Source organism: Rhea pennata, chromosome 8 (genome assembly GCF_028389875.1).
Source record: "Rhea pennata isolate bPtePen1 chromosome 8, bPtePen1.pri, whole genome shotgun sequence".
NCBI lineage: Eukaryota > Metazoa > Chordata > Aves > Rheiformes > Rheidae > Rhea > Rhea pennata.
Genome location: NC_084670.1, coordinates 21685720 through 21707965, shown reverse-complemented (window position 1 = coordinate 21707965; position 22246 = coordinate 21685720). Strand labels below are relative to the sequence as shown.

Genomic DNA, 22246 nt, shown 5'->3' with positions numbered 1-22246 from the left:
CCATGTGATAGTTATGATCTTGCAACCTAACAAACAGATAAAATAATATAAAAGTTCATTGTTCTATCTGCTGAAGTGTATGTAAAAAGCTGCAGTCTAATACATACCAGATGATTTTGATTAAAGTTTCAAGAGCCATTAACAATTATTTAAAAATTCATTAAAATATTCAACTTTATTAACAGTATATTTACATTTTTTTTTCCTGCTCTTGGTCAACCATGGTGAATGTTCAAAGGTAAAAAAGCATTAGGCAATAACCACAAGATGAAAACATTTTAAACCTATACAATATTTTATACACAAGTTTATACAAAGACATTTAAATAATACAACTGGACACAAAAATATACACTTTTAGAGAAATTCACATCAGTAATTGTATAAAGCTCTTCTGTACTAAGGGTCCTGAAAATTTAGGACTAAAACATTAGCTCTGTGAAGTAAAGGGGTTATTGTGACAGTCCTCAAAGGCCACTATATAGCACACTGACATATTCTCAAGGCTACTCAGCTTATATTTCAGCTTGTGTGTTCAAGTTTTGAGGTCCTTTATGATTATGCAAACATCAGAAATAGTGGTATAATAAACGGTAGTTATGAAAGCAGAGTTTTAGAGCCAGTATTAAAATGCTGTAGGCTCAAAACACCCACTTAATATTTAAATAAATGTTTGACACTACTGTTTATTCAAAAATAGTAATGCACTTACTTACATAAAAAGAACTTTTACTGTTCAGCAAGCATGTTCACGTGATTTTTATATTAGTACAAACATTTAAAAAAAATCTGTTTTATGACTTTTAGAATAAATGATACCAATTCACCTTTTCCCTACTTGAGTACATTTACATTAAGGCTTTGAATCATCTGACCCAAGATTTTACAACATTAAAATGAATGGGTCCACATGGATGCTAGTATGTCTCATTGAGACTTAGCATGGGATAGGAATTAAAGCTCACCACCTTAAGGAAACAGGACACATGCTCACATGTTGACTATATGTGTATATATATATATTTTTTTAAAGTCTCTGAACTAGGATGTAAAGTTTAATAGTAACAGTTTCATGGCAAGAGACAAATGCTTATTTTTTTTTCTTTTTTAAAGCAAATTGTTAATTTAATGGCAACATCTCTAGAGAAACTTCTGGTTTTCTTGTAATCCCTACAGATTTCATGCAGAAAGATTTTTCTTAAGATTACCTTAAGAAATTACATTTTTGATGGAAATGGAATGTGTATCCCAAACTGCTGATGAAAAATTCTAAAAAGTCTTCCTGGATTATTTGTCATACATTTGTGTCTTGCAGTAATGGTTCTTTAGCTTCACCAGGAGCTTGTGGACTGTGGGGATGGCCATGACTGCCACAGTGTTTTTTCCAGTTGCTGGACCGTACAGTTAGGTTGGTGTGTTCGGGAATAAACAAGGCAACAAGCAGAGCCAACAGCACAGAGCATGCTCCAAAGAGGAATGGGGGTCCAGGAATTATAGAATTCTGAAAACAACAACAACAGGAATTACTATGGAGCCATAGACATGTGTTAACATAGTAAGTAAGTTAATTACACAAAAGCAGAAAGAATTTTTTCTGCTGCTCTTGACTCATCATCTCTGCGTGCAGTCTTTTAGAGGAAGAAATCTGGAAAGACTATGTGTATATCTTTAGATTGAGGAAAGGCAGCAGCTGGTACTTACGAATGCTTGTTAGCTCTCTTTTCTGGCACAAGTTTTACGAAGCAACACAGCTTCAGCAGTTGTTTGACTTCAGATACTTTTGTGCATTTCAAATCTGTGCTACAGCATACCGTGTTCCTTGTGAGATACTTGGGAGAGATTCCAGTGTAGCACATTCTCTCCACTAACTGTAAAAACTTGAAAGATTTTCTTCCCCTCCAAGTACCATTTACTGCCTTAGTTCCAGCAGGAGGGATGGTAGTGCGTGCACACAACACAACTGTATGCAACTACTCCAGCTGCCGTCTATTGCAGTGGAGCAGATCAGTATTTCCAATCTTGTTCAGTTCCACTGCTATTGAAAGTGAGCTCGTTTAAAAAAAAACACATTAAGAAACTGTACCAAACTGAATTCTACAAGGAGGGTGAGAAAACAGATTCTTGCTCTTAAATCAACCAGTCAGATGCACCTAGATAGCACTAAAATATTAGAGCAGTCCCTTTGCCTATGCTCTCTATAGCAGGATATATTCTGAGATAGACATGATTACTTATGTCTTAAGCTGTAATCTAGATCACGCTCTTCCTGGTAGGAAGAATGTATCATTCTAGATTTTTAATTAAGCATTTATTATGTTAGTCTAGAAAATTAACTTTGTTAGAGTTTGAATGTGAAGTGACTTGCAGACCTGTTTCACAGGAACAGATGTAGTGGGTATTTTTTACAATAGATATCTTCCATGAAAGGGATAGTGAGACAGAAAAATGGGTATGCATACTGCTAAGTTAGCCAGTAACAGTGATTCCAACCAAATACATTGATGCAAGAATTCTGTATCAGGAACACGAAGAGTTTATAGTCAACTTCAGGTATGTGTTACTTTAAAATAATTAAAATGCATTGAAGTAATTTTTTTCCTGCTTAATTTCTTCCACTAATAAATATTAGGAACTAAAAAATAAAAGCTTGCTCAAAAGACTAAAGCAACAAACAAATCAAAAAACAATGAGAGAGAACTGTTCAGTGAGGCAAAAGAACAGTGGTGGGATTCTGTCATTACTAGTCTGTCCTTTCCTCAGGCAGGCAAGTGCCTCAATCTGTTCTTTTTACAGGGCTCAGTAGTTGTCTGATTATTATCAGCTACAACTCTTGAATGACAAACTACATCCTATTATCTAGTTAACAGCAAACAGATCTGCACACCTCTAAGAAGAGTGAATCAAGAAGCCCTTTTTATATGCTTCACTTATAGCAAACATGATAAAACTCAAAATACAGTCTTATGCTTAAGAACAGGCAGGAACAATTTTTTCCTGTTTCTTTTTTTGCCAATTAATAAGTAAGTAAAAATAAATACCTGCTGTAAGTGGTACTGCGTGGCCACACCACCTCCTGATGGTGTTTCAGGCATTGGGAGTTCACTCAGTTCAACATGAAATATATAGAATATAAAACCATAAAGTGCTGGTCCCAAGCCATTACAGAGTCCTCGAATTCCTGTTATCATACCTTGAACAACCCCTAGAAGAAGTAAAATATACTGTTATCTACCTATATTTATACATATATATGATTATGAACAATCAGTAAGACTTCATTCACTTCCCCTTCACACTGATGAAAAGAGGTAAGTTTCTCTAAAGGGGGTTGTATCATTGGTTAAAATAAGGGGTTAAACTGTTACATTTAAGTTGTAATATTTTGTGATCCCTACTCAAGTAGAATTCAAAAGATTAGGACACAAACCTACCCTGTTGGTCAGCATCAGCAGTTCGGGAAACTAGTGCGCTTACAGCTGGGAAAGTAATACTGGACATGGCTGCAACAGCTCCAGCTGCCCACATCATCCTGCAAAAGAGAGACTCAGCTGCTTTGCATGGAAAGCATTCTGCATTTAAAGCTCAGAAGTTATAGCATTAGCACAAAAATCAGAATGGATTACTTCTTTTACAGGTCAGAACACTGCAAAAGCTAATTAGGTTAGTTAGCACTCGTGTTTTTTTTTTTTTTTTTTTTTTAATTTTAAATCCTGCAAAATAGTAAGTCTACTAGTCCTACCAAAACTTAACCTTTACTCAGAAAGTCTTGATCTTTCTTTTTATCTTTTCTGCAGTAAATGGTACTCTGATTAAGAGGTATATTTGATATAAATTCTGCAGCATTAAAAGTCATGCCAAAGGCATCCACTTTGGGACATGTAATTTTTCATCTGTGGCTGGTCCTCCACAAGAGGGAGAAAGGATTACAATAGACAGAACCGAATTTAAAAGATACTTTGACCACATAAGACAGCCAATTAATCAAGAAAATCTGATTAGGAAATGACAAGGACAAAACAGTTCTTTGGAAACAGATACTGCCACATTTTAAATCCAGAGTTTCTTTTCAAATAAATCTGTACTTCTTCTGCCGCAGCACAGGGTATGCCTCTTAAAAACACCTGGATGGTTGTCCTGACAGTGAGTCCTTGCATACAGCCAATTAACTCAATGCATCTATTCAAAGACAGTACAGATTTAAGATTCTTTAGGTAGGACAGATCTCCCTCTTGGAAACAGTAGTACTGAGGAACAAAAACCCAAAAAAAAAAAATCTTTTCAGTTAAGCTAATCATTTTTATGTAAGTTTTTCTCCTCTAGATGTCTCCCTTGAGCAAAGAAAACACAGGAAGATCATATTCAAATAGTGAATACGTACCAAGGTTCTGAGCCAAAGCCATACCACGCAAGTTGCAGTATTTGAAATCCCAGACCCAGTAGGATGGTGTTTTTATTTCCAATGGATCGCATAAGTAAACTCAAAACTATTGTCTGTCAAAGACAGGGAAGAAGTACAAAACCCCCAAATTATTATTATTGTGACTGTTAAGTACATGCAAAAAAATCAGTGAATTAAAAAAAGGAAACCAAAGTTCTCCAGAATCTATAAAATAGGCAGGAGGTTCTACCAAAAAATTAGTATCGTTTAACACATTATACGAACAAATCACCACTCCTTCCTTGATGTACAAAAAGGATTTAGGTTTTGCAACACAATACACTTTGTATACTAATAAAAATCAAAACTCAGAATAACTTTCACAGGCTATTTTTCATCTGAATTAGTTAAAGGAAGAGTGCTAATCAACTCTTACACGCTTAGAAAAACAGCTACGGAGAGTGTGGGGTGCATTTCTGGAATTTCAGTGTTATGGAGGTTCTCCCTAGTGCTTAGTTCTCTTTTGAAGTTACCGACTCAATGAAATGCATAGCAGTACTTCACCTGTGCAATAATGGAAAGAATCCCGAGGACTGCTATAAAGGCTGCAACACTTTCAGATGAGAATCCCATTATCTGTAATAATAACAACAACAACAACAACAACAAAAATGTTGGCTGTTACCAGTAAGGTTATAAATTGTGGTGTCACAGGCACCAGGGGGAAAAACAACACAGAAAGTGACTGAACCGGTACTATCCAAATACCCCTGAACTTGTAAGACTCTTTCACTAAAAAGGGAAAATAAAGGAACATAAATGGAAAGGAAGTTAAAAGAATTCCCTCAAGAATAAAGCATTGTAACATGGGGAACCTCCCAACCCAAGATGAATGCAAATGAATACAACAGATTAGAAAGTATTTTATAATGCATTTGCCTCACTCTTTGGTTCTTCTGTCTCTAAAAGGAAAAGAAAACAGAAGAGCAAGAGGATTAAAAACAACTACTGAAAACTTTCAAATCAAACTGGTTACCTGTACTTGCTACATTAATTCAGCAATATCCAAGTCTTAACTACATATTCACATTTGTTCAAATCCAAATCAAGCTGTTAAATTACCTGTCTGAGGTATAGAAAGAAGCTGGAATATTGACCTGCCTCTGGGAGGTAGGAAAGAAAGACTGTTATGCAGATTAGCAGCACAATTGAATCCTGGCCAACCTTCTTCAGTGACTACGGCAAGAGAAACAAAGCGTTACAAAACATTTACTCCCCAGGTTCAGAAAAGCACACCTAGTAAGTGACTGAGAAACATGTAAATTAATAAAGCTAATATGTGGCACTACCAAAACATTTCCCACACATTTATCGAGACTGTTGGCAAAAATATTAGCAGCAGTGTGAGATCACCATTAATGCTTGGTAAGAAGCATAAGCTGGTTTTTGCCCCTCCCTCCTTTAAAGAAACTTGAAGCATAGTAAACAGTCTTTTTGTCTCAAAAGCTCAATTTCAACAAATGCCCAAATATGCCATATTAAAATAGCTTACTGCAAAAGGGTCAGCCTGTTCCCAAGAAATAGGTGCTCCCCAGGATGCTGGCCTCATCTTCTCTGGCAGCGATTCGGGCACAGCAACAAGGATAAAACAAATGTCCAACAAGGCTATTGCTGTAGCCAGGACTACAACCAAACTGTCTCCATAGACTCGACCCAGGTAGGCACCAATAGCAGGGCTGGTAACCAAACTCGCTGCAAAAGTTGCTGAAACCTAAAACATAACAGTTAGTAAGATTTACAGTGATAGAAGTGAAAAGTATTGTTTTCCAATTGTTTTTCGATTTTCAAAGGCCAAGTAATTCTCAGATTAAAGGTAACTTTTTTCTGTGACCGTGCAAGAGCAGCTATGTGTTTCAGATGTACTTTGGAAAGTAGTTTTCAATTAACTACCAGCACTTGTTATGGAAGATACTAACTTTAAACCTTTAAAGAAACCCTCTCAAACTACCTCAATACCTAATGTGTACAGGCAGACAGGAACTAGTTAGTCCTACATCCATTCACAGACTCTGCAACTTCAATGTAACAAAGCTGCTTAAACCCTTAATACATAGAGCAGGGTAGGAGGAGCTAAGGGAGAAATGGAGACAAGCTGTATAAACTTGTAAGTTATTCAGCTATATTTGTTTTGAGTTGAAGCACAACACAGCAGTGTGTTTGGAAACATAAGCAGGATTAGTCAAGATACACAATGGCAGCTCCAAAATTATCCAGAAATAAAAGTTTCGTTTTTGAAAAGATGACAGTGGCTGAGTAGGACTAACACGAGAAGTAATGGAGGAACGAACTAAAGCCCCTCCAATGACTGATAACTGTGAGAAAGAAAACATCTGAGAAGATTTTAACATGGCTAGAAACAGAATATTCAAGAGATACAGGCCTGGATGACACAGAAAATTAAACAGAAGAATCCCACTCCAAACTAACACTTATTTACCAAAGAAATCAATTTTGAAAAGCTCTACTAACAAATTTGTTTAGTTAGTAGTAAAGAGTTAGTAACAGCCAAAAATCTAAATACATACCAACCCATAGGCCATACTTCTTTCATGTTCTTGGGTTATGTCTGCTACATACGCAAAAACCACAGAAAAAGTCACTGCAAAAACTCCAGAGACAGAAATAACAGCAAAGTACCACCTAAGAAAAAGTAATAAAAAAAATTAGAACAGCTAAATAGAGACAAAAAGTCTCTATTTACAATCCGAAAACAGTTCAACGATAAATTATCTTGTCCAACTTTTCCTGACAAATAGTAAAATAAACTTTGGTAAAGCCAATGTGAGTATATCTTGAATAGCTGTGTGATTTCTCCTCTGGGTTAAGCACAAAGATACACAGCATACTTTGGTAACATCTACAAAAAGCTGCTGTGATTAAGTGATTGTAAAAAATCTACATCTTCACAGACTAACTGTGACTGAATGCCTATGACCCAAAGCAAATCAGAAACTTCATTTTTGACAATCCAAGCTTTGAGATCTCTCAACATTAGTCTTATCTTTACGCCCAGACACAGCACTGATTTCACGTGACCCTAGCATTTACACTTGGAAGCAAGCACTTTCCCAGAAGGGATGAAGAACTAGAATCTATGTGACCAGAGAGGAAACAGACGGCGCCTCTGCCCCTGCCCCGCCTCAGTGCTAGCGCCAGTCTCTCTTATTTCAGATACGCCCGCAGGCACAGCGCAGGGGTGGTCGAACACACACAGAGAATTCTGTCTTGGCACCACCTGGGAATGCATGTGCCAATTAAGAGCTTATTAGACTGGCATATAGTGTGAAAGCTGTCAGACTTCAAAACTTGAGAAACAGAAGTGTAACAAGATTGCAGCAACGTTTTACGTAACGAAGGGTTACTCTGGCGCATTAGGTAGGGATAAATACACGATAAAGATCTGTATCAATTCTCTCATCCGTATTCCGGTATGTTTTTGCGCGTGCACTGAAGAAGTAAGGGGGCCTACTACAGCCCAGAGCTCTGTGTCAGCAGCTCTTAAATTCTGATCCAAGGCATTTGGCCTTAGGTCAGCTACTTCAGTTTGACTCTGTTCCCCAGATTTGCACAGAGTAATACAAAAGCCCCAACATTACACTGAGGACAAAAAATACTGCAGCAACAATGTAACAAACATATTAGCATTATACAATAACAAGATGTATAATATAGATACTTAGGTATTGTATATTCTGTACACTGTTTCTTATATATATTATAGAAAAGAATATACAGAAATAACATATAGATGGAAAAATATTATTATATGTAAGAATACAGAAGAAATAGTAAAGTCTAGTTTGGAAGAATTTACTAACCATGGACTGATCTTCATTAGTGGTATTGGTGCACAGGTAAAAAACACTGTTAGCAGCAAGAAGGACTTTCGTCCCCACACATCAGACAGGGCACCTATGAGTGGGGCACTGAGGAATGATAATAAACCCTGTAAAATAAAACATTTCAGTTCAGAACTGCATGGTAAGAAGCATAATAGTCAAATGTACCACAAACTGAGAGCAGAACTGGTTTCATTTTTACTGAAGTTGATTATCATGTAGTACAATACATCAAAGGCAATACAGTCAGGCATTTTTGATCTTCTATCCCATGCTTGTTTACCTAAAATTTGAGTTTTATTACACCAGAGTACTCAAAACTCAAAACAAAGATGATCTAGTTGACCTAGCAGTTCTAGGAACTGTGTTTTATAATTTTGTATCTTTAGAAGTCACATAAGTAAGTGAAAATACACTACTTGAGCAACAAGCTCCATGTGAAAAATGCTTACATTTTAACACCATTTGTGTCAGCTGGGATTAGTCAACTGACTGTTTTTATTCTTTTGTGAACTCAAACACAAGGCACAGGCCAAACTAACTTTGGGAAAGTAAAATGATGCATTTTAGTTTTTTGGCAACAGTTTATTCCCATATACAACTTCAAAGGTGTACTGAAAGCCTCCTGAATGTTAACTGACAGTCTCCATTTCCACCTATACTCCCCATCATTCATTTTAAACTGCACTTGCAATTATTTTAACTTTTGTCACCATACCTTTACTCCTTGAATTAGACCATTCATTAGAAATGTATGTTTTGGGAAGGTTTCATGCAAAACCTAGAGAAGGAATACAGACATTACACACTGCATTGTCATTTACACAGTATTAACTGTAATTGCTGTTCAGGATGCATCCAACATCGATGGTGGCAAATAGTGGCACAGAAAGTAGCTTCATGTTTCCATGGAAATGTCTCCATGGATGACCGAAGGAGTGGTTAAAAAGACTTGGAACCTTTCAGACAGCCAGAGTTAAGATTAATGATTAATTCCCTCAAAACACAAAGGGGGGAAGAAAAAGAGGGAAAAAGAAAAAAAGAAAGTCTAAACCATTACTCAGTGACCATGATGTTCAGGTTCACTGTCCCATGGGGTGAGAGGATATGCATGTGGTCCGTTTCCCCACTCTTGCTTTACAAATAAAGAATACTAGGGGGGAAAAACAAAAAAGTGCTCCTCTCTAAAGACTTTCTGTAGATGTTTACTGTACTTACAAACTCGAGTTTTTCTTTCTCGTCATATGGTATCTGACCAAATATCTAGATCTACGTCTCTGGATAAACTCAGCTCATGTGGAATGTATTAAACACAATGCACATTTCTTGACTGTCACATTACAGAAAATGTTGAGTTAGTAACAAATATATATAGTTTTAAATAAAAGCTTGCAGCCTCCCTTTCAACAGCTAGTACAGTCTACATGTACTACTTTATTGGTAAGATACCAAAACGTCCTTTTCAAAAAGCACACATCACTAATATGCTAGTTGTTGCTCTAACTCAGACAGCACGGACATTTCAAGAAATGACAGTAAAATGTCTTAATGCAGGGCAGGAGCCAGCCCTGATACACGCACAGTGCTGAAATCTGAAGAAGGGGAGGAGGTGCCTGGGGAACCTCCTAGGATGTTTATCTATCAGCTGGTTCATCTAAGTGCTTCGGCCCTCTTTCGTCTTAACTTTGTCCTGATAATTTCTACTCCAGCTACTCTTCTTTTTCCTCAACTTCAGGTATTACTAGAAACACACCACAAATAATCCATGATGCAACTTTTATTCACATGGATCCTTTGCTTGGTTGGATAAAGGCCTCAGTTCTCTGAATGCTTTGAGAAGGATCCATTTAATTTAACTCCAGATTTCAGCACTGCTGAAACCTAAACAGACTACCTAGAACCTAGAAAATTAGCTCAGACTATTAGAAAATCAGACTCCCCACAGGCTACTCTGTCCTCTGTCATTGGTGGGGGAGAGACATCATCATTCTACAGTGCCTCTCTCCACGCAGTGACTAGGCCCTAGGTGCACAGGCTAGAAGACGGACCTGTCCTCAGTCTGGCTAGTGTTACATGAGCTGTATTACACAGAGTGACCGAGTCACAGTTTACATCCAAGAGATGCTCACACGCTTACCAGCAGGTTACAGAATTGCAGTAAGATCTCATTTCAGATACAGTTTTCTTCCGCTTCAGTTTATAAGTAGGTGTCACATGCAAAGATCAAATTCAAACAGACTGTACTAGAAAACCTTTGGTACAAACACGTAGATGTGAAAGTCTCTGTAATTATACAGGAAGACTTTGCTCTAAAGCTTCTATTTAAAGCACAGCTAGGTTAAAGAGCTTCCTACCTCTACACCACCACATCCCAGTGGCATAATTTTACCAAACTTCAAGTGTATCCCTACCTTTAAATCTCTAACATGCCAACTTTCTGCAGCATTTTGGAAGGGAAAGACTTTACAAGTCTTACAAGTTTCATGTCAGAGAACATTTATATGTAAGTTTCAGTGTTAACAGATTTGCACATAAAGAGTTATGTCACATCATTACACAGCTTTAATGTAAATTATTTTAAATGTTTGATTCTCTACATAAAACTTTTTACTTGCAGAACAGAGCAGGTCAGTGATATATTAATTTCATTTAATTCAGAAATAAGATGTTCAGTGCCTTTGCAGTGATCTCCCACATAGCAAGAAAAAGCTTAAGTATACCACTTACCACCAGAGTAGGTGCTGTTAGGAGTCCCCAAGCAAAAAATTCCAAAAATATCACTATAACAGCATGGTAGACACTAGGTGAACCTATTCCTTGAGGCTAAAATAAGACATAAGAAAAAAAAAAAAAAGCAATTACTTTAACACATATGACAAGCTGTCGCATGTCAGCATTACAAACAGGAGAGTTAAGAAATGAAGCAGGACTCTGAACATCAGGTCCCTGAGGTACTCCAGCTAACCGGCTCAAAGGGAAATTCCTTTCTCAGCTCTTTGCTGCAAAATGTCCTAAAGTGGCCCAGTGATCTGCAAGGTACAAAGTGTCTTCTCATTTCAAACTAAAAAACGAACCAACTACACTGCCACTCTGGGAAACAAGGATGCTGATGAAAGTGGGAACAGATTCTTCTCAGAGAATTGGATTTTTTTTTCTTGGGGAAAACTGACAATACTGTATAGAAATCACGTTTTCATCATTTCAAAATACTGCTGTGTTCACATTCAGTTATTCCAAAGTCTAATTACTTGGTGTATCAAACAACTTTATAGTGTTTCTGTTAGTAAACAGCAGCATGGCTAAGTGCAAAACTTTCGTAGTTCTAAATCAAGAAAGAGAAATTGAGATAAGTCAGAAATAAATCATAGGAACAGCACTGATAGTTTCCCAAAATAGTTTCCCCAATACTGAGTAGCTGCAATGTATTTCAAACATAGCAAGAGATCTGCACAGAAGATTTGAAATTAGAAAATTCCAATTATGTGGTGATTTACTATAATCAAAAGCAGCTTTTGAAGAGAAGGGATGAACAGAAAACAGGAGCAAGGGTGGAACAGCCTGCTCACGTCATATACTCCACAAATACTATCCTGCCAAACAGCATGCCACAGCTCATCATTTATAAATTGAGGAAACACTGTGGAAAGTATTTTCATATTAAAGTAGTAAGAACAACTCATCAGAAACCTCACACACATTCTTTAATCTTGAAACTGCTTTAACATCTACTTTCCTGGCTTTGTGTGAAGATGAGTTACTAGCAGAGAGGCACTTGCTTCATGAAACCTAGCATTCACACTGAGCAAACAAGAGGCAGGCTGAAGCTCTCAGCTTCCTCTCAAGAAAGCTCGGGTGGGATCTTACCGATGTGCATAAATGAATCTCTGATAAGAGGAACAGAGTCATCTCTTCTCAGAAGCATTCAGTGACAGGATGAGGCAGAAACTGAAATACTGGAAATTCCACTTAAACATAAAGGACTCGGAAGGGGAAGCTTATTTATTTATTTATTTATTCAGTTAAACTGTGAGGGCTGTCAAACACTGGAACAGGCTGCCCAGACAGGCTGGAGGGCCTCCATCTTGGAGATGTTCAGAACCTGCCTGGACATGGCCCCATCTGAGTGGCTGCCTCATTGGAGGCCTTCAGAGGCGCCTTCCAACCTCAGGTAGTCCACAGTACTATGTTTAAGGTGATAATACTCAAGTCTTTTTATTACAAGAATTCTGCCCCTCACTCAAGGCTTTTCTTTCAAAATTCTTATTATTTCCAACCCGGAAGAATAAACTTTCAGAACAAAAATACGCCCTTGTACCAGATTCTATAACTTCAAAAAGTTGTTTTAAAACAAGTCAATTCTCAATACAGATTCACTTATTTGAAGGCAGAAAACATCCCAGCTAATATTTTCATTATCTAACAGTCTTAACAACTTCATAGCTTTATCTAATGTTCCTAGTTCATTTTTTTCAACATTGTAAAAATACCTGAGTTCTGTACAGTTTTCAGTTAAGTTTGCACCCTGTTTTTGAGACTGCTGGGAGACATTGAGTGCAGAAACGGAAGTACAGCAGCATGGCATCCTTTCTCCCTTCTTGGCAAACAAAAGCTAAACTTTAAAGGGGCACTTGGAAGTAAATTCTGTCTTAACTGATGATTCCTGCAGTGAGAGATTCTAGAGCACAACGCTACATGCATAACAACAGCTGATCTGCTTCTATCATTCATCCTAAAGTACACCCAAGTTTAATATTTGTAAAATGGAATCTCTACCTTACAAAAAGAGAAAAATACACCCTGAAAATCATCAACGTCCATCAGTGGAATTAATTTTGCTCCTTACCACTAAGTAACTCAGACAATGTTACCAATGTGATAAACAGCTATAGCAGTATTTCCCCCCTACACACACACTTTTATTCCAAAAAGACAAACTGAATCTGACAGACTGTCAGAGCTTTAACCTGCCAAAACGTCTCTTTATTTAAGACGCTTCTGAAATAATGATCCCCTATTTAAAAAAATGCAGATCAAAACCACACAGTATTATACACTGGAAAAAATACTATCGGCAACGAAAACCACGCCGAAAGCACACTACTCCTCGATTAAAAGCAAAGATGAAGTCCGGCGCCAATAGCCGTAACACTTCACAGCTTGCTTTCCCCTCCGAGGCGAAGCACGGCGGCAGGAACCAAGCACAACGTACTGCGGCTGGGCTCCCCGCGACCCTCCCCGGGGCTCCCCCGGCGCCGAGCTGCCGCCCACCCACCGCCCTGCGCCCCCTCAGGCCGCGGCCGCCGAGGGCGGGCGGAACAGGCGGGGCGCCGGGCTCGCCTCGCACCCGCCGCCGGGCTCGCCTCGCACCCGCCCGCTTCCCAGGGGCTTCTCCTCCGGCCGACGCTCACCTAAGGCGCCCGCGAGGCCGAGCCAGGCGCGCGACCCGCCTCGCACCCCCGGCGCGGCCGCCTCGCTCACCCGCCCCGCCCCGCCCCGGCCTCGCGCGCCCGACGCACCGTTGCGACCGCCTCGCGCCCGGCCGCCAGCGCCCCGGGCCGGGCCGGGCCGGGCCGGGCCCCGCCGCCCCCCGCCTCACCGTCCCGCCGTCCTTAATGATGATCTTCTTGGCCAACATGATGCTGCGGTTCACGGCGCGTTTCTTCTTCTTCCCCCCCTGGGTCATTTTACCATCCTAGAGCCCCGGGGGGGGGGGCGGGCAGCGACGGCGGCGTTGGGCGCCCGCGACGCCGGACCCCCCGCAGCGGCCGGGCCGGGCCTTCGCCTCCCTCCGTCCACCCCCACTCACGCAGCCGCCGCCATCTTGCCGAGGCGGCCCCGCGCGCAGCCGCCGCCGCCGCCGCCCATCACGCGATCGCCCCATTGGCTGGGCGCTGGCCACGTGCGCAGCGCGCCCCGCCCGCCCGCGGGCGCGCGGCGACGCCCCTCGCTGCCGGCTTCCGCCTCGAGGCGGCGGCGGTGGCGGCAGCGGCAGCGCCCCCACCCGGGCCGGGCGGGCCGCCACGGCGGGTGGGCTGCGCGGCCGCCCGGGCCTCGCCACCTAGTGCCCTTTCAGAGAATTACATGTTCAGGATTAAAATATACATATATGTAAAAATAAATAAATAAATAAATACACACACACACACGACCAGCGATAACAGCGGTACAGCCTCGGCGCAGGTGCACACACAAAGAAACGAGCGTTTGGCCATGAGTAACGCGGCTTACAAGGGTGACAGCCTGGCCCGGCATGAACTCATCCAGCGGCCCTGACCCCGCCTGAGCGGTTAAGGAAATCGCAGCCGACTGTACCTGCCTTTCTACGTTTTCCTGAACTACCACTGGCTTTTACCACACCGATCCTGCATTTGTACCGCGGGGCATACGTGACTTGTATGCTACAAACCCGGTGTCCCCTAGGTGAGGCAGAAACCATACATTATCTGACACTTTCCTCTCGCTACCCTGTTTCTTACGTACCTACACGAGCAGCAACTCTCTGCCGGTGTGTTTGCCCCTTCCAACCAAAGCAAAGGGTCATTTCCACCCTTTCCAGCCTTCCTCATGGCAGCTAAAGGACCTGACAGAAATCAGCAAAAAAGGCAATCCTTACAGGATAACCCTGTTAGGTGTCCGAGCACATTTCTAGAGCCAAAGCACGTAACTTCCTCTCCCCGCGCGAGTGCGGCTGCCCAAGCGCGCGCGCCTCAACTCAGGCTGCGCCGCGGCACGCCGGGCGCTAGGTTAACGTGGGGGTGTGAGCCCTGAACGCAGGAACCAGCTGCAGAGATTAATCGCTCTCTCAAGGCGGGAGACTCGCAGCAGCTATGCTCGGACACCTGTTTGCCTCGCGCGTAACTCCGCCGCCCTCTCTCTCTCTCGCCGGCCAGCAGCCGGGCTACCTCCCGCTTCGCCCCCAGGCCAGGCCGCGTTACCTCACACGGGCTTGCAGGTATCCCCATAGGCAGCTCATAAGAACTGAGCAGGCAAATCCTTCCCCTTGATCTTATGTGAGCTCAAGTTAAGGTAGGAGCCCTGAGACCAGGCTCATTATGACGCAGCCTCTAAGGAACTCAGAATTTCACAAGGCAAAACCCCCTTCAGGTCAGGGGGGTTCGACTGCGCTCACGGTCCGACGGGGGCAGGCGGACCCTGGCTGAGGATACAAACTGGATTTACCGGGCTTCCCGAAGGGAAAAAGGTGTCACAGGCCTGCAGAAGACGAGAGTGGGCCTCAAGGATAGCACAGCCCTTATGAAGTAGCCATGGCTATTCTCAGCCATTTGTTATAAGTCTTAATAAAGTTATGCTAAGTATGCAATGTTTTTGGGAAATCCCATGATCCAGAATTTCTTACCCCTATACCTGAAAAGGAAGGAAGACCTAAAATATTGGTATAGTTTCAAGCTTGTTCCTTGGAGAGTGTGTCATTTTATTTTGGTAGGAAAGTCACACACGGATATATATGACATGTAAGGAATTTGGGTTAAAAAAGTTAAATGTAAATAGACCTCAAACTAGACTGATTAAAGGACTGTACATTTTTATCTATATATCAAACCAAACCTCGATACTGACATCACTGTCCCAAGATAAATGCATCTTAAGAGAAATATCAAATTTGCTCATGTAGGCTGAGCAAATGATTCAACTAAAAATTCCTAAATTCAGAAAAAACTCTAGATAAACACAGAAATATGTCTTGCTTTTGCTGACATGAATTTTAACCATCCGGATTGAAATTTCAAACTTCATTTACCTAAATAAATCCTGAAATAATCCATTCTGCCTTCATTTAACTATGAGACAAATTCTTGGCAATCATTTTATTTCCTGAAGAGAAACAAAGCAGTTTTGTCTGTGACCCCTAAACACCCATATTGTTCAACCTTCTATACAAAGTAAATGAATACTACCATCTGTTAGCTAGAAAAGATATTATCTTTTTGGAAGCAGAATGAAAACAGAATAACTGGTTATATACCCAATGAAAACCTTGCTTCTAAAGCACAGACAATAACTTTAACAGTTATTTGGACTGTAATTTCATTCTTGCCACCCAGCAGTGCAAAAATTTCAGTTTAAATCATACTGCATGTGATCAGCATGATCAGAGTGGATTTGACAAAAACAACTGACGGAAATAAAGAGTTCTGAAAATTACTGGTGCATAACTGGCAAAATGACCTAATTTTATTATAAATCTCTCTGGAAAGGACAGAAGAACATGTTATTCACCATCACTAATCATGTGTTTCTGAACTCTGCTCAGAATTTATAATTTATAAATTATAGCTAAACAAAACTCAGCTTTTAAATCACAATATGGATCAAATAATTCAGCTGTATTCCAGAGGGTATATTGTATACTAACTTTCCACTGCTATCAAAATAATTTGAAACAGGAAGAAGCAGCTACTGAATCACCAACTGCCCCTGGTAACTTGTGGCAAAACTCCTCTACTAAGGATTACAGTGTTTTACAATTGCACATCACACTTTGGTAGTTTACCCCCTAAAGCTCCTGAAAAAATTTTTACAAGGAATTTTCCATATTAGATTTTTGATGCCCAGGGACTTTGCAAAGTGACTTGCAAAAGTCACATAAAGAGCTAGGGAAAATGCAAGTCTAAAGTGCACTAACCTTCTTCTCAGATATAAATCAGGAGTATTTCCCTTACAGCAACAACATTGAAATAATATTCTCATCTATACCCATGAAGCCACAATTTCTCTTGGTGTGAATCTGAATCCAATTAAAAATATCTAAATTATTAGATTCTAAATAAAACTTTGAAACAATACTTGTATTTTGGTAAAAGAAAATATAGCAGCATGTCAAACCAACAAAAACCAGCATCACAGATATCAAAGCAGTGATCAAATTAGTTTAACTATCTTTCTTGGTCATGGCTAAATGTCTAAACTTAAAGAATTTAGCAGCCTTTAAGTTATTTACCTGAAAGACTTCAAGGTATGGTCACAAAGATTATTATTGTATATAATACAAAGAATTACTTTATAATGAATCTTCTACTTGCTGATTTAACTCTTGTAGGTCACAATATAATTTTGTTAATACAGCTAATATTTGATACACTTTTACCACCATAAAGATGCTGTTTACAGTAAATCTAAGGCACAACAAATTAACGCTACTGTGTATCAGTGAACTGTGTTAGCTGAACATCTATTTGCCATATGCAACATAACACATGCCCAGGACAATACTGATCACTGCAAAGGCGTCAGTGAGCAGCCCAAAGTGAGCCAAAAGTGCCCGTTTCCGGGCATTTTTCCCATTCCCGGGAAAATAGCCCGTTTCCAAATTGCTGGGAAACATCAACAGTATATTAGAATTGTATATGGTGTAATCACACAGAAATCACACAGCCAAAAGTGAGCAGCCCAAAAGAAGACCTCTGTGTCAAAAAACTTCCTCAGGAAAATTTGCTCAGTTTATCTGCAGTGGAACAGAACTGCATGTGTTTATGCCACAAACAACATCTTTCCAGGAATCCTCTCACTAGTGGCAGTGTGACATTAGACAACGCAGTCTTTGCACAAGTTACAGCATACATTTTTATTCCGAAGCCCCTTTACAGAGAGCCGTTTATCCTCTCACACTACTGCCTGTTTACTTAAACACACAAGGTAATTCCCACTCCTGGTTACAATGCAGAGAACAAACTATGCACTTCAAGATCAAGGACAGCAATAGCAAATTTGGCAACTCTCTGGCCTTGCACCTGCGCTGTGGGAAATGAGATCAGATGTTCCCTGCCACAAAGAGTAGAGAAACCCTAGTCCTGAACAAGGAGATCAGGCTTTTCAAGCCAGAAGGGAGCACAGAGACAGTCACTGAAATACTGCTGGAATGTGATTCACAGTAAGTCATGATACAGTGGTCAAAAAGAAGCCTGTCTTGGCCAAAAATAATTTTCTAGAGAAATTCAGTAAGTTTTAAGTTAAAACATACCATTAGCAAACATCTAACCATAGCCTTTTTGAAGTTTATATAGAACTATACCAAAAAAATCTGTTCTGGAATAATAAAAGTTAAATAAAGCATTGTTTCCAGCTTACCTAGGTTTCATTTTTTTTCTAAAATATGCATAAAGGCAACCATCTCAATTTAAAAGTATCTCAAACAGTTTTATATCATATGCTCAATAAAGCTGGTGCTTAATTATAGCCAGTTTGTATATTAAGTGACCATATCCGCACATTAAAAAAAGAGATACAGTATTTTACCCCCATTACGGATAAAAGACAACTGTATTAGATCACGTAAACTGCATTCTATGGTTCAGCAGTGCTATACTGAAAATAGCCCGTTTCTAAATTGCTGGGAAACACCAACAGTATATTAGAATTGTATATGGTATAATCACACAGAAACATAACCATATAAAACTCCTATGAGTACCCCAAACATTTTCAACAACATATGAATATATAATTTATATTTGGGCTCATATATTTAAGACATCATTTAAAATATATTGACAATAAAGAAAAACTTTAAAAAACATTATTCATTGCAGCACATATAGATACAGGCTTAGCTCAGCTATAAAGTTGCTCAGCTATAAAGTGCTAATGAAATCAATATGGCTAATGACCATCAGAACAATGATGAAAGGAAACAGTTAAAAACTTCATGGCCAAATTCCGCTCTTGCATGCAAATGCATAGCATAAATTCAAGAATGAGCACTGTACTGCACTTCAGGACAGATTTTCTGTTTCTAAGAGTTATTAATTCACCTGAGTAAGACATAACTAAAAAAAAGGTAAAAATTCAGCTGAGCAGAAAATTTGGATTCACAGTAACTGGGGCAGAAGGTATCACCTAATTAATACCATGTATTTTGTTGCATTTCCCCTTACATTTTTTCATACAAAACATCTTCACTCTAGATATAATGAGCTCACCTGGACAGAATGAAACTCTTTAGTTCTGGCATAACTTCCTGTAGAAAAAAATTAACATTAAAAATGAACAGGACAATCAAATCAAAGTCAAGGAAACATTTCTTGGACTTACTTATAACAACTGAACACTATAGGTAATGTAATATAATGACACATTACCATATACATGGTGTAATACCATGCTATAGATAAACATTACCTTTTTAAAAAACACACAAAAAAGTTACTTTTTAAATCTCATTCTTACAAAAATATGCATTGAAGAGAAGAAAAAGAGTAATGATCTTCCTCATTCATGATATCTAAAATAAAAAACTGTCAGGATAGAAATTAATAATGAATTCAAATTTGAAAATGATGATTGCTTAAGTACAACAGAACATAAATGGCTGATAAGGAAATACATTATAAGATGAAAGTTACAGTCAGCAAAAAACATAAGAAATTCATAAATTTTGAAATAATTTAACAAAATTCATTACATTCTTTTGAATTATAGACATAAAAATAAGTTAGCAACAAAAAACAACTACATATTCCTAAAAATCTATGAGAAGACTGTAGGGATAACTGAAACACAACCATATGCTACCAAAATAATATCAATTTCTTGAGGAAAAATAAAGCAATGTTTTCAAAAAGTTACAGTAAAAATTGACATTACTTTGTAGAAGTAGGAACTAGAACTTTAATCTACCCATCATTATTAAAGCAAACAAAAAGGAGGAGCTGAGTCAATTTGCCTAAACCGAAGAAGTTTAACAGAACTATAAATTTATCTGAATTCTTTGAGGGGGAAAAAAAAGATTTATGGGCACCTGCAGATAGTACAAAAAACAACGTTTAAGGAAAAATGCATCTTACTTTATCATACTCAAGATTCTTTTCAGCATTGAATTGCTGATTTATTTTGCTTTCAGCATAGGTTTGTCAGCGTACTGTTATTTGAACATTTACCATGTATCCCAGAGATTCTCAGGTAAAACTACCACATACCCAAGTATTCAATAAATATCAGTACTCTCAATATGCAAGTCTTTAAAAAAAAAAGAAAAAAAAAAAAAAGAGAGAGCGAGAGCGAGAGCGAGAGCGAGAGCGAGAGCGAGAGCGAGAGAGAGAGAGACAACCCCCCCCCCACAAAATTCAAGTTATTGCAAATAAATACCTTGCTACAACATTATAAATATTTAAATAAAATTAGGGTAAGTATAGGTTAGCCTCCTAAATATACAACTAAACTAACAAATCCATGGTCTTGTCTTTTCTTTCAGAATAGTTCAGAAAGCCAGGTTTATTTCTGGAAAGTTATGACTCCTACAAATTGCTTTAATAGCAAACTCAAAGCACACTGTTCTCCATTCTGAAGTGTTTTGTACTAGCTATACGTCTTTGGTTAGTGACTCAGTGGTAGAATTGAAGCTGCCTTCCCCACCCCTCACTCCTCCCAGATCTGAAGGTATCCCTATGAGCAAGTGTATATAGGCTCTCAGATTGTAAAGGTCACAAGGTTTATGAGATCAAGAAATTCTCCTCAAATCCCTTCTCTTCCCACAAAGCATATAGGGCTTCCCTCTTTCTAGGGCATTGCTTTTCAACCTGAAGGGCCTAAGCGTATTTGTAAAGGGCTAAGGAGAGGCAGCTAAAATAATGCAAATTCATACGTCCTCCATGGCAACAACGCACACAAAGTGTTTAAAGGCCTCTCCTGGATAATTTAATAAAATTGTAAATTGAAAAAGTGGAGGAGCCACTACTCTAAAGACAGATTTAGTGTTCCTTAGTACAATAGATATTTGTTTTCCAAAGCCATGAGATGGCTTACTCTATTTAAAGAGAAAGAGAACATATTTCTGTTGTTTCCTTTGAACTGACGCTCAAGTATATTGGTCCATATCAAAACTGAGTTATATTTAACAGTACTCCAGCAGTGTGGTGATTTTTAGTCCATTTGCTTCCTTACTATGCAACTGGTTTCAAAGTGTTCTCAATCTGCTCGCTTGCTCTCGCACGTGCTCTCTCTCTCTCTCTCTCTCTCTCTCTCTCTTTTTTTTTTTTTTTTTTTTTTTTTTTTTTAAGAAATTTCTCAGGTAAGTAACCAATTAATATCACCCAAACATTTCCACTACAGTGGCTCATGAAATAGGTATTACTATTCAATCCAAACTCCAATTCAGATAATATCACTACCAACACTTCTCAAATCATTTTAGAGAATAATGTATTCTTCCCTTCCCACACCACGCTTTTTGTGCGATAACACTATAAGCCACTATTGCATGAATACATTTTATCTCACATCGTATTTCTGTGAAGTGATTATACTGAATTTGTGATAGATTTTGCCACATTGAGTGATATAGGCAAAAGATTTAATATTAAAAGTAGAATGTCTATTTAATGTAATTTGGGAGAATTTTGACCACCTATTAACACTGCTCCTGCACTATGGCATGCTAGGGTAGATTTACAGTTCAGAAAGCTTAACAAAACAAACCCTTGGCATAGCTGAAAACTTTCTTTTCTTTTTTTTTTTTTTTTTTTTTTTTAACTCCAGTATTACAAACAAAAAGTTGATAACTCATGTTAGCACCAACAAAATGAAGTAATATTCTTACTTGGCTGACGTAAGTAGAATTTTTCCTTCTGCATCTACAATACTTCATTTAAAAAAAATTTCACAGTACTTCTATGAAATCCTCTCTTGTCAATCCATCACTAAGATGTTCTGGAAAGCTGGATGACGTAGTTCAATAAACTTTTAAAAACGTCTCTCATCACAACATTTTCATTAGCACAAGAAAGAAGTGAGAAGGGAAAAAATGAATTAAATATTTTTGCCACCTGTCATTCTACAGTTAAGAGACTGTTGATATCTTTTTCTACAAATTCATACCTTTACAAGTCTAACACATGGATGAGAAGTCACTTTACATTATTAACCATTGAGAAAAGGCCTCTTGAAAATAAACGATTAATACAGCTTTCTTTGTTCATTAGCTCTGCCATTTGTTTGTGTGTGCTTCTGGCTCAAC

At 38.9% G+C, this 22246-nt stretch overlaps 1 protein-coding gene across 3 annotated transcripts; it reads right to left on the bottom strand.

The window, feature by feature from the left end:
- Nucleotides 1-815: 815 nt before the first annotated feature.
- On the bottom strand, nucleotides 816-21915 carry MFSD14A (major facilitator superfamily domain containing 14A). 3 transcript variants are annotated; one of them, XM_062580860.1, is made up of 13 exons: nucleotides 21830-21915; nucleotides 19215-19252; nucleotides 11005-11100; nucleotides 8996-9058; nucleotides 8257-8384; nucleotides 6964-7078; nucleotides 5931-6149; nucleotides 5501-5614; nucleotides 4943-5014; nucleotides 4379-4491; nucleotides 3432-3529; nucleotides 3039-3202; nucleotides 816-1501 (listed from the first exon to the last, which is right to left on the bottom strand). In XM_062580860.1, exons 1-13 carry the CDS (start codon nucleotides 21861-21863, stop codon nucleotides 1295-1297), a joined length of 1461 nt encoding a protein of 486 aa, XP_062436844.1. In that variant the 5' UTR covers nucleotides 21864-21915; the 3' UTR covers nucleotides 816-1294. The 3 variants fall into 3 exon arrangements, with proteins under 3 accessions (XP_062436844.1, XP_062436843.1, XP_062436845.1); XM_062580859.1 differs by lacking the exons at nucleotides 19215-19252; nucleotides 21830-21915 and adding an exon at nucleotides 13874-14097; XM_062580861.1 differs by lacking the exons at nucleotides 8996-9058; nucleotides 19215-19252; nucleotides 21830-21915 and adding an exon at nucleotides 13874-14097.
- Between the last annotated feature and the right edge of the window lie 331 nt (nucleotides 21916-22246).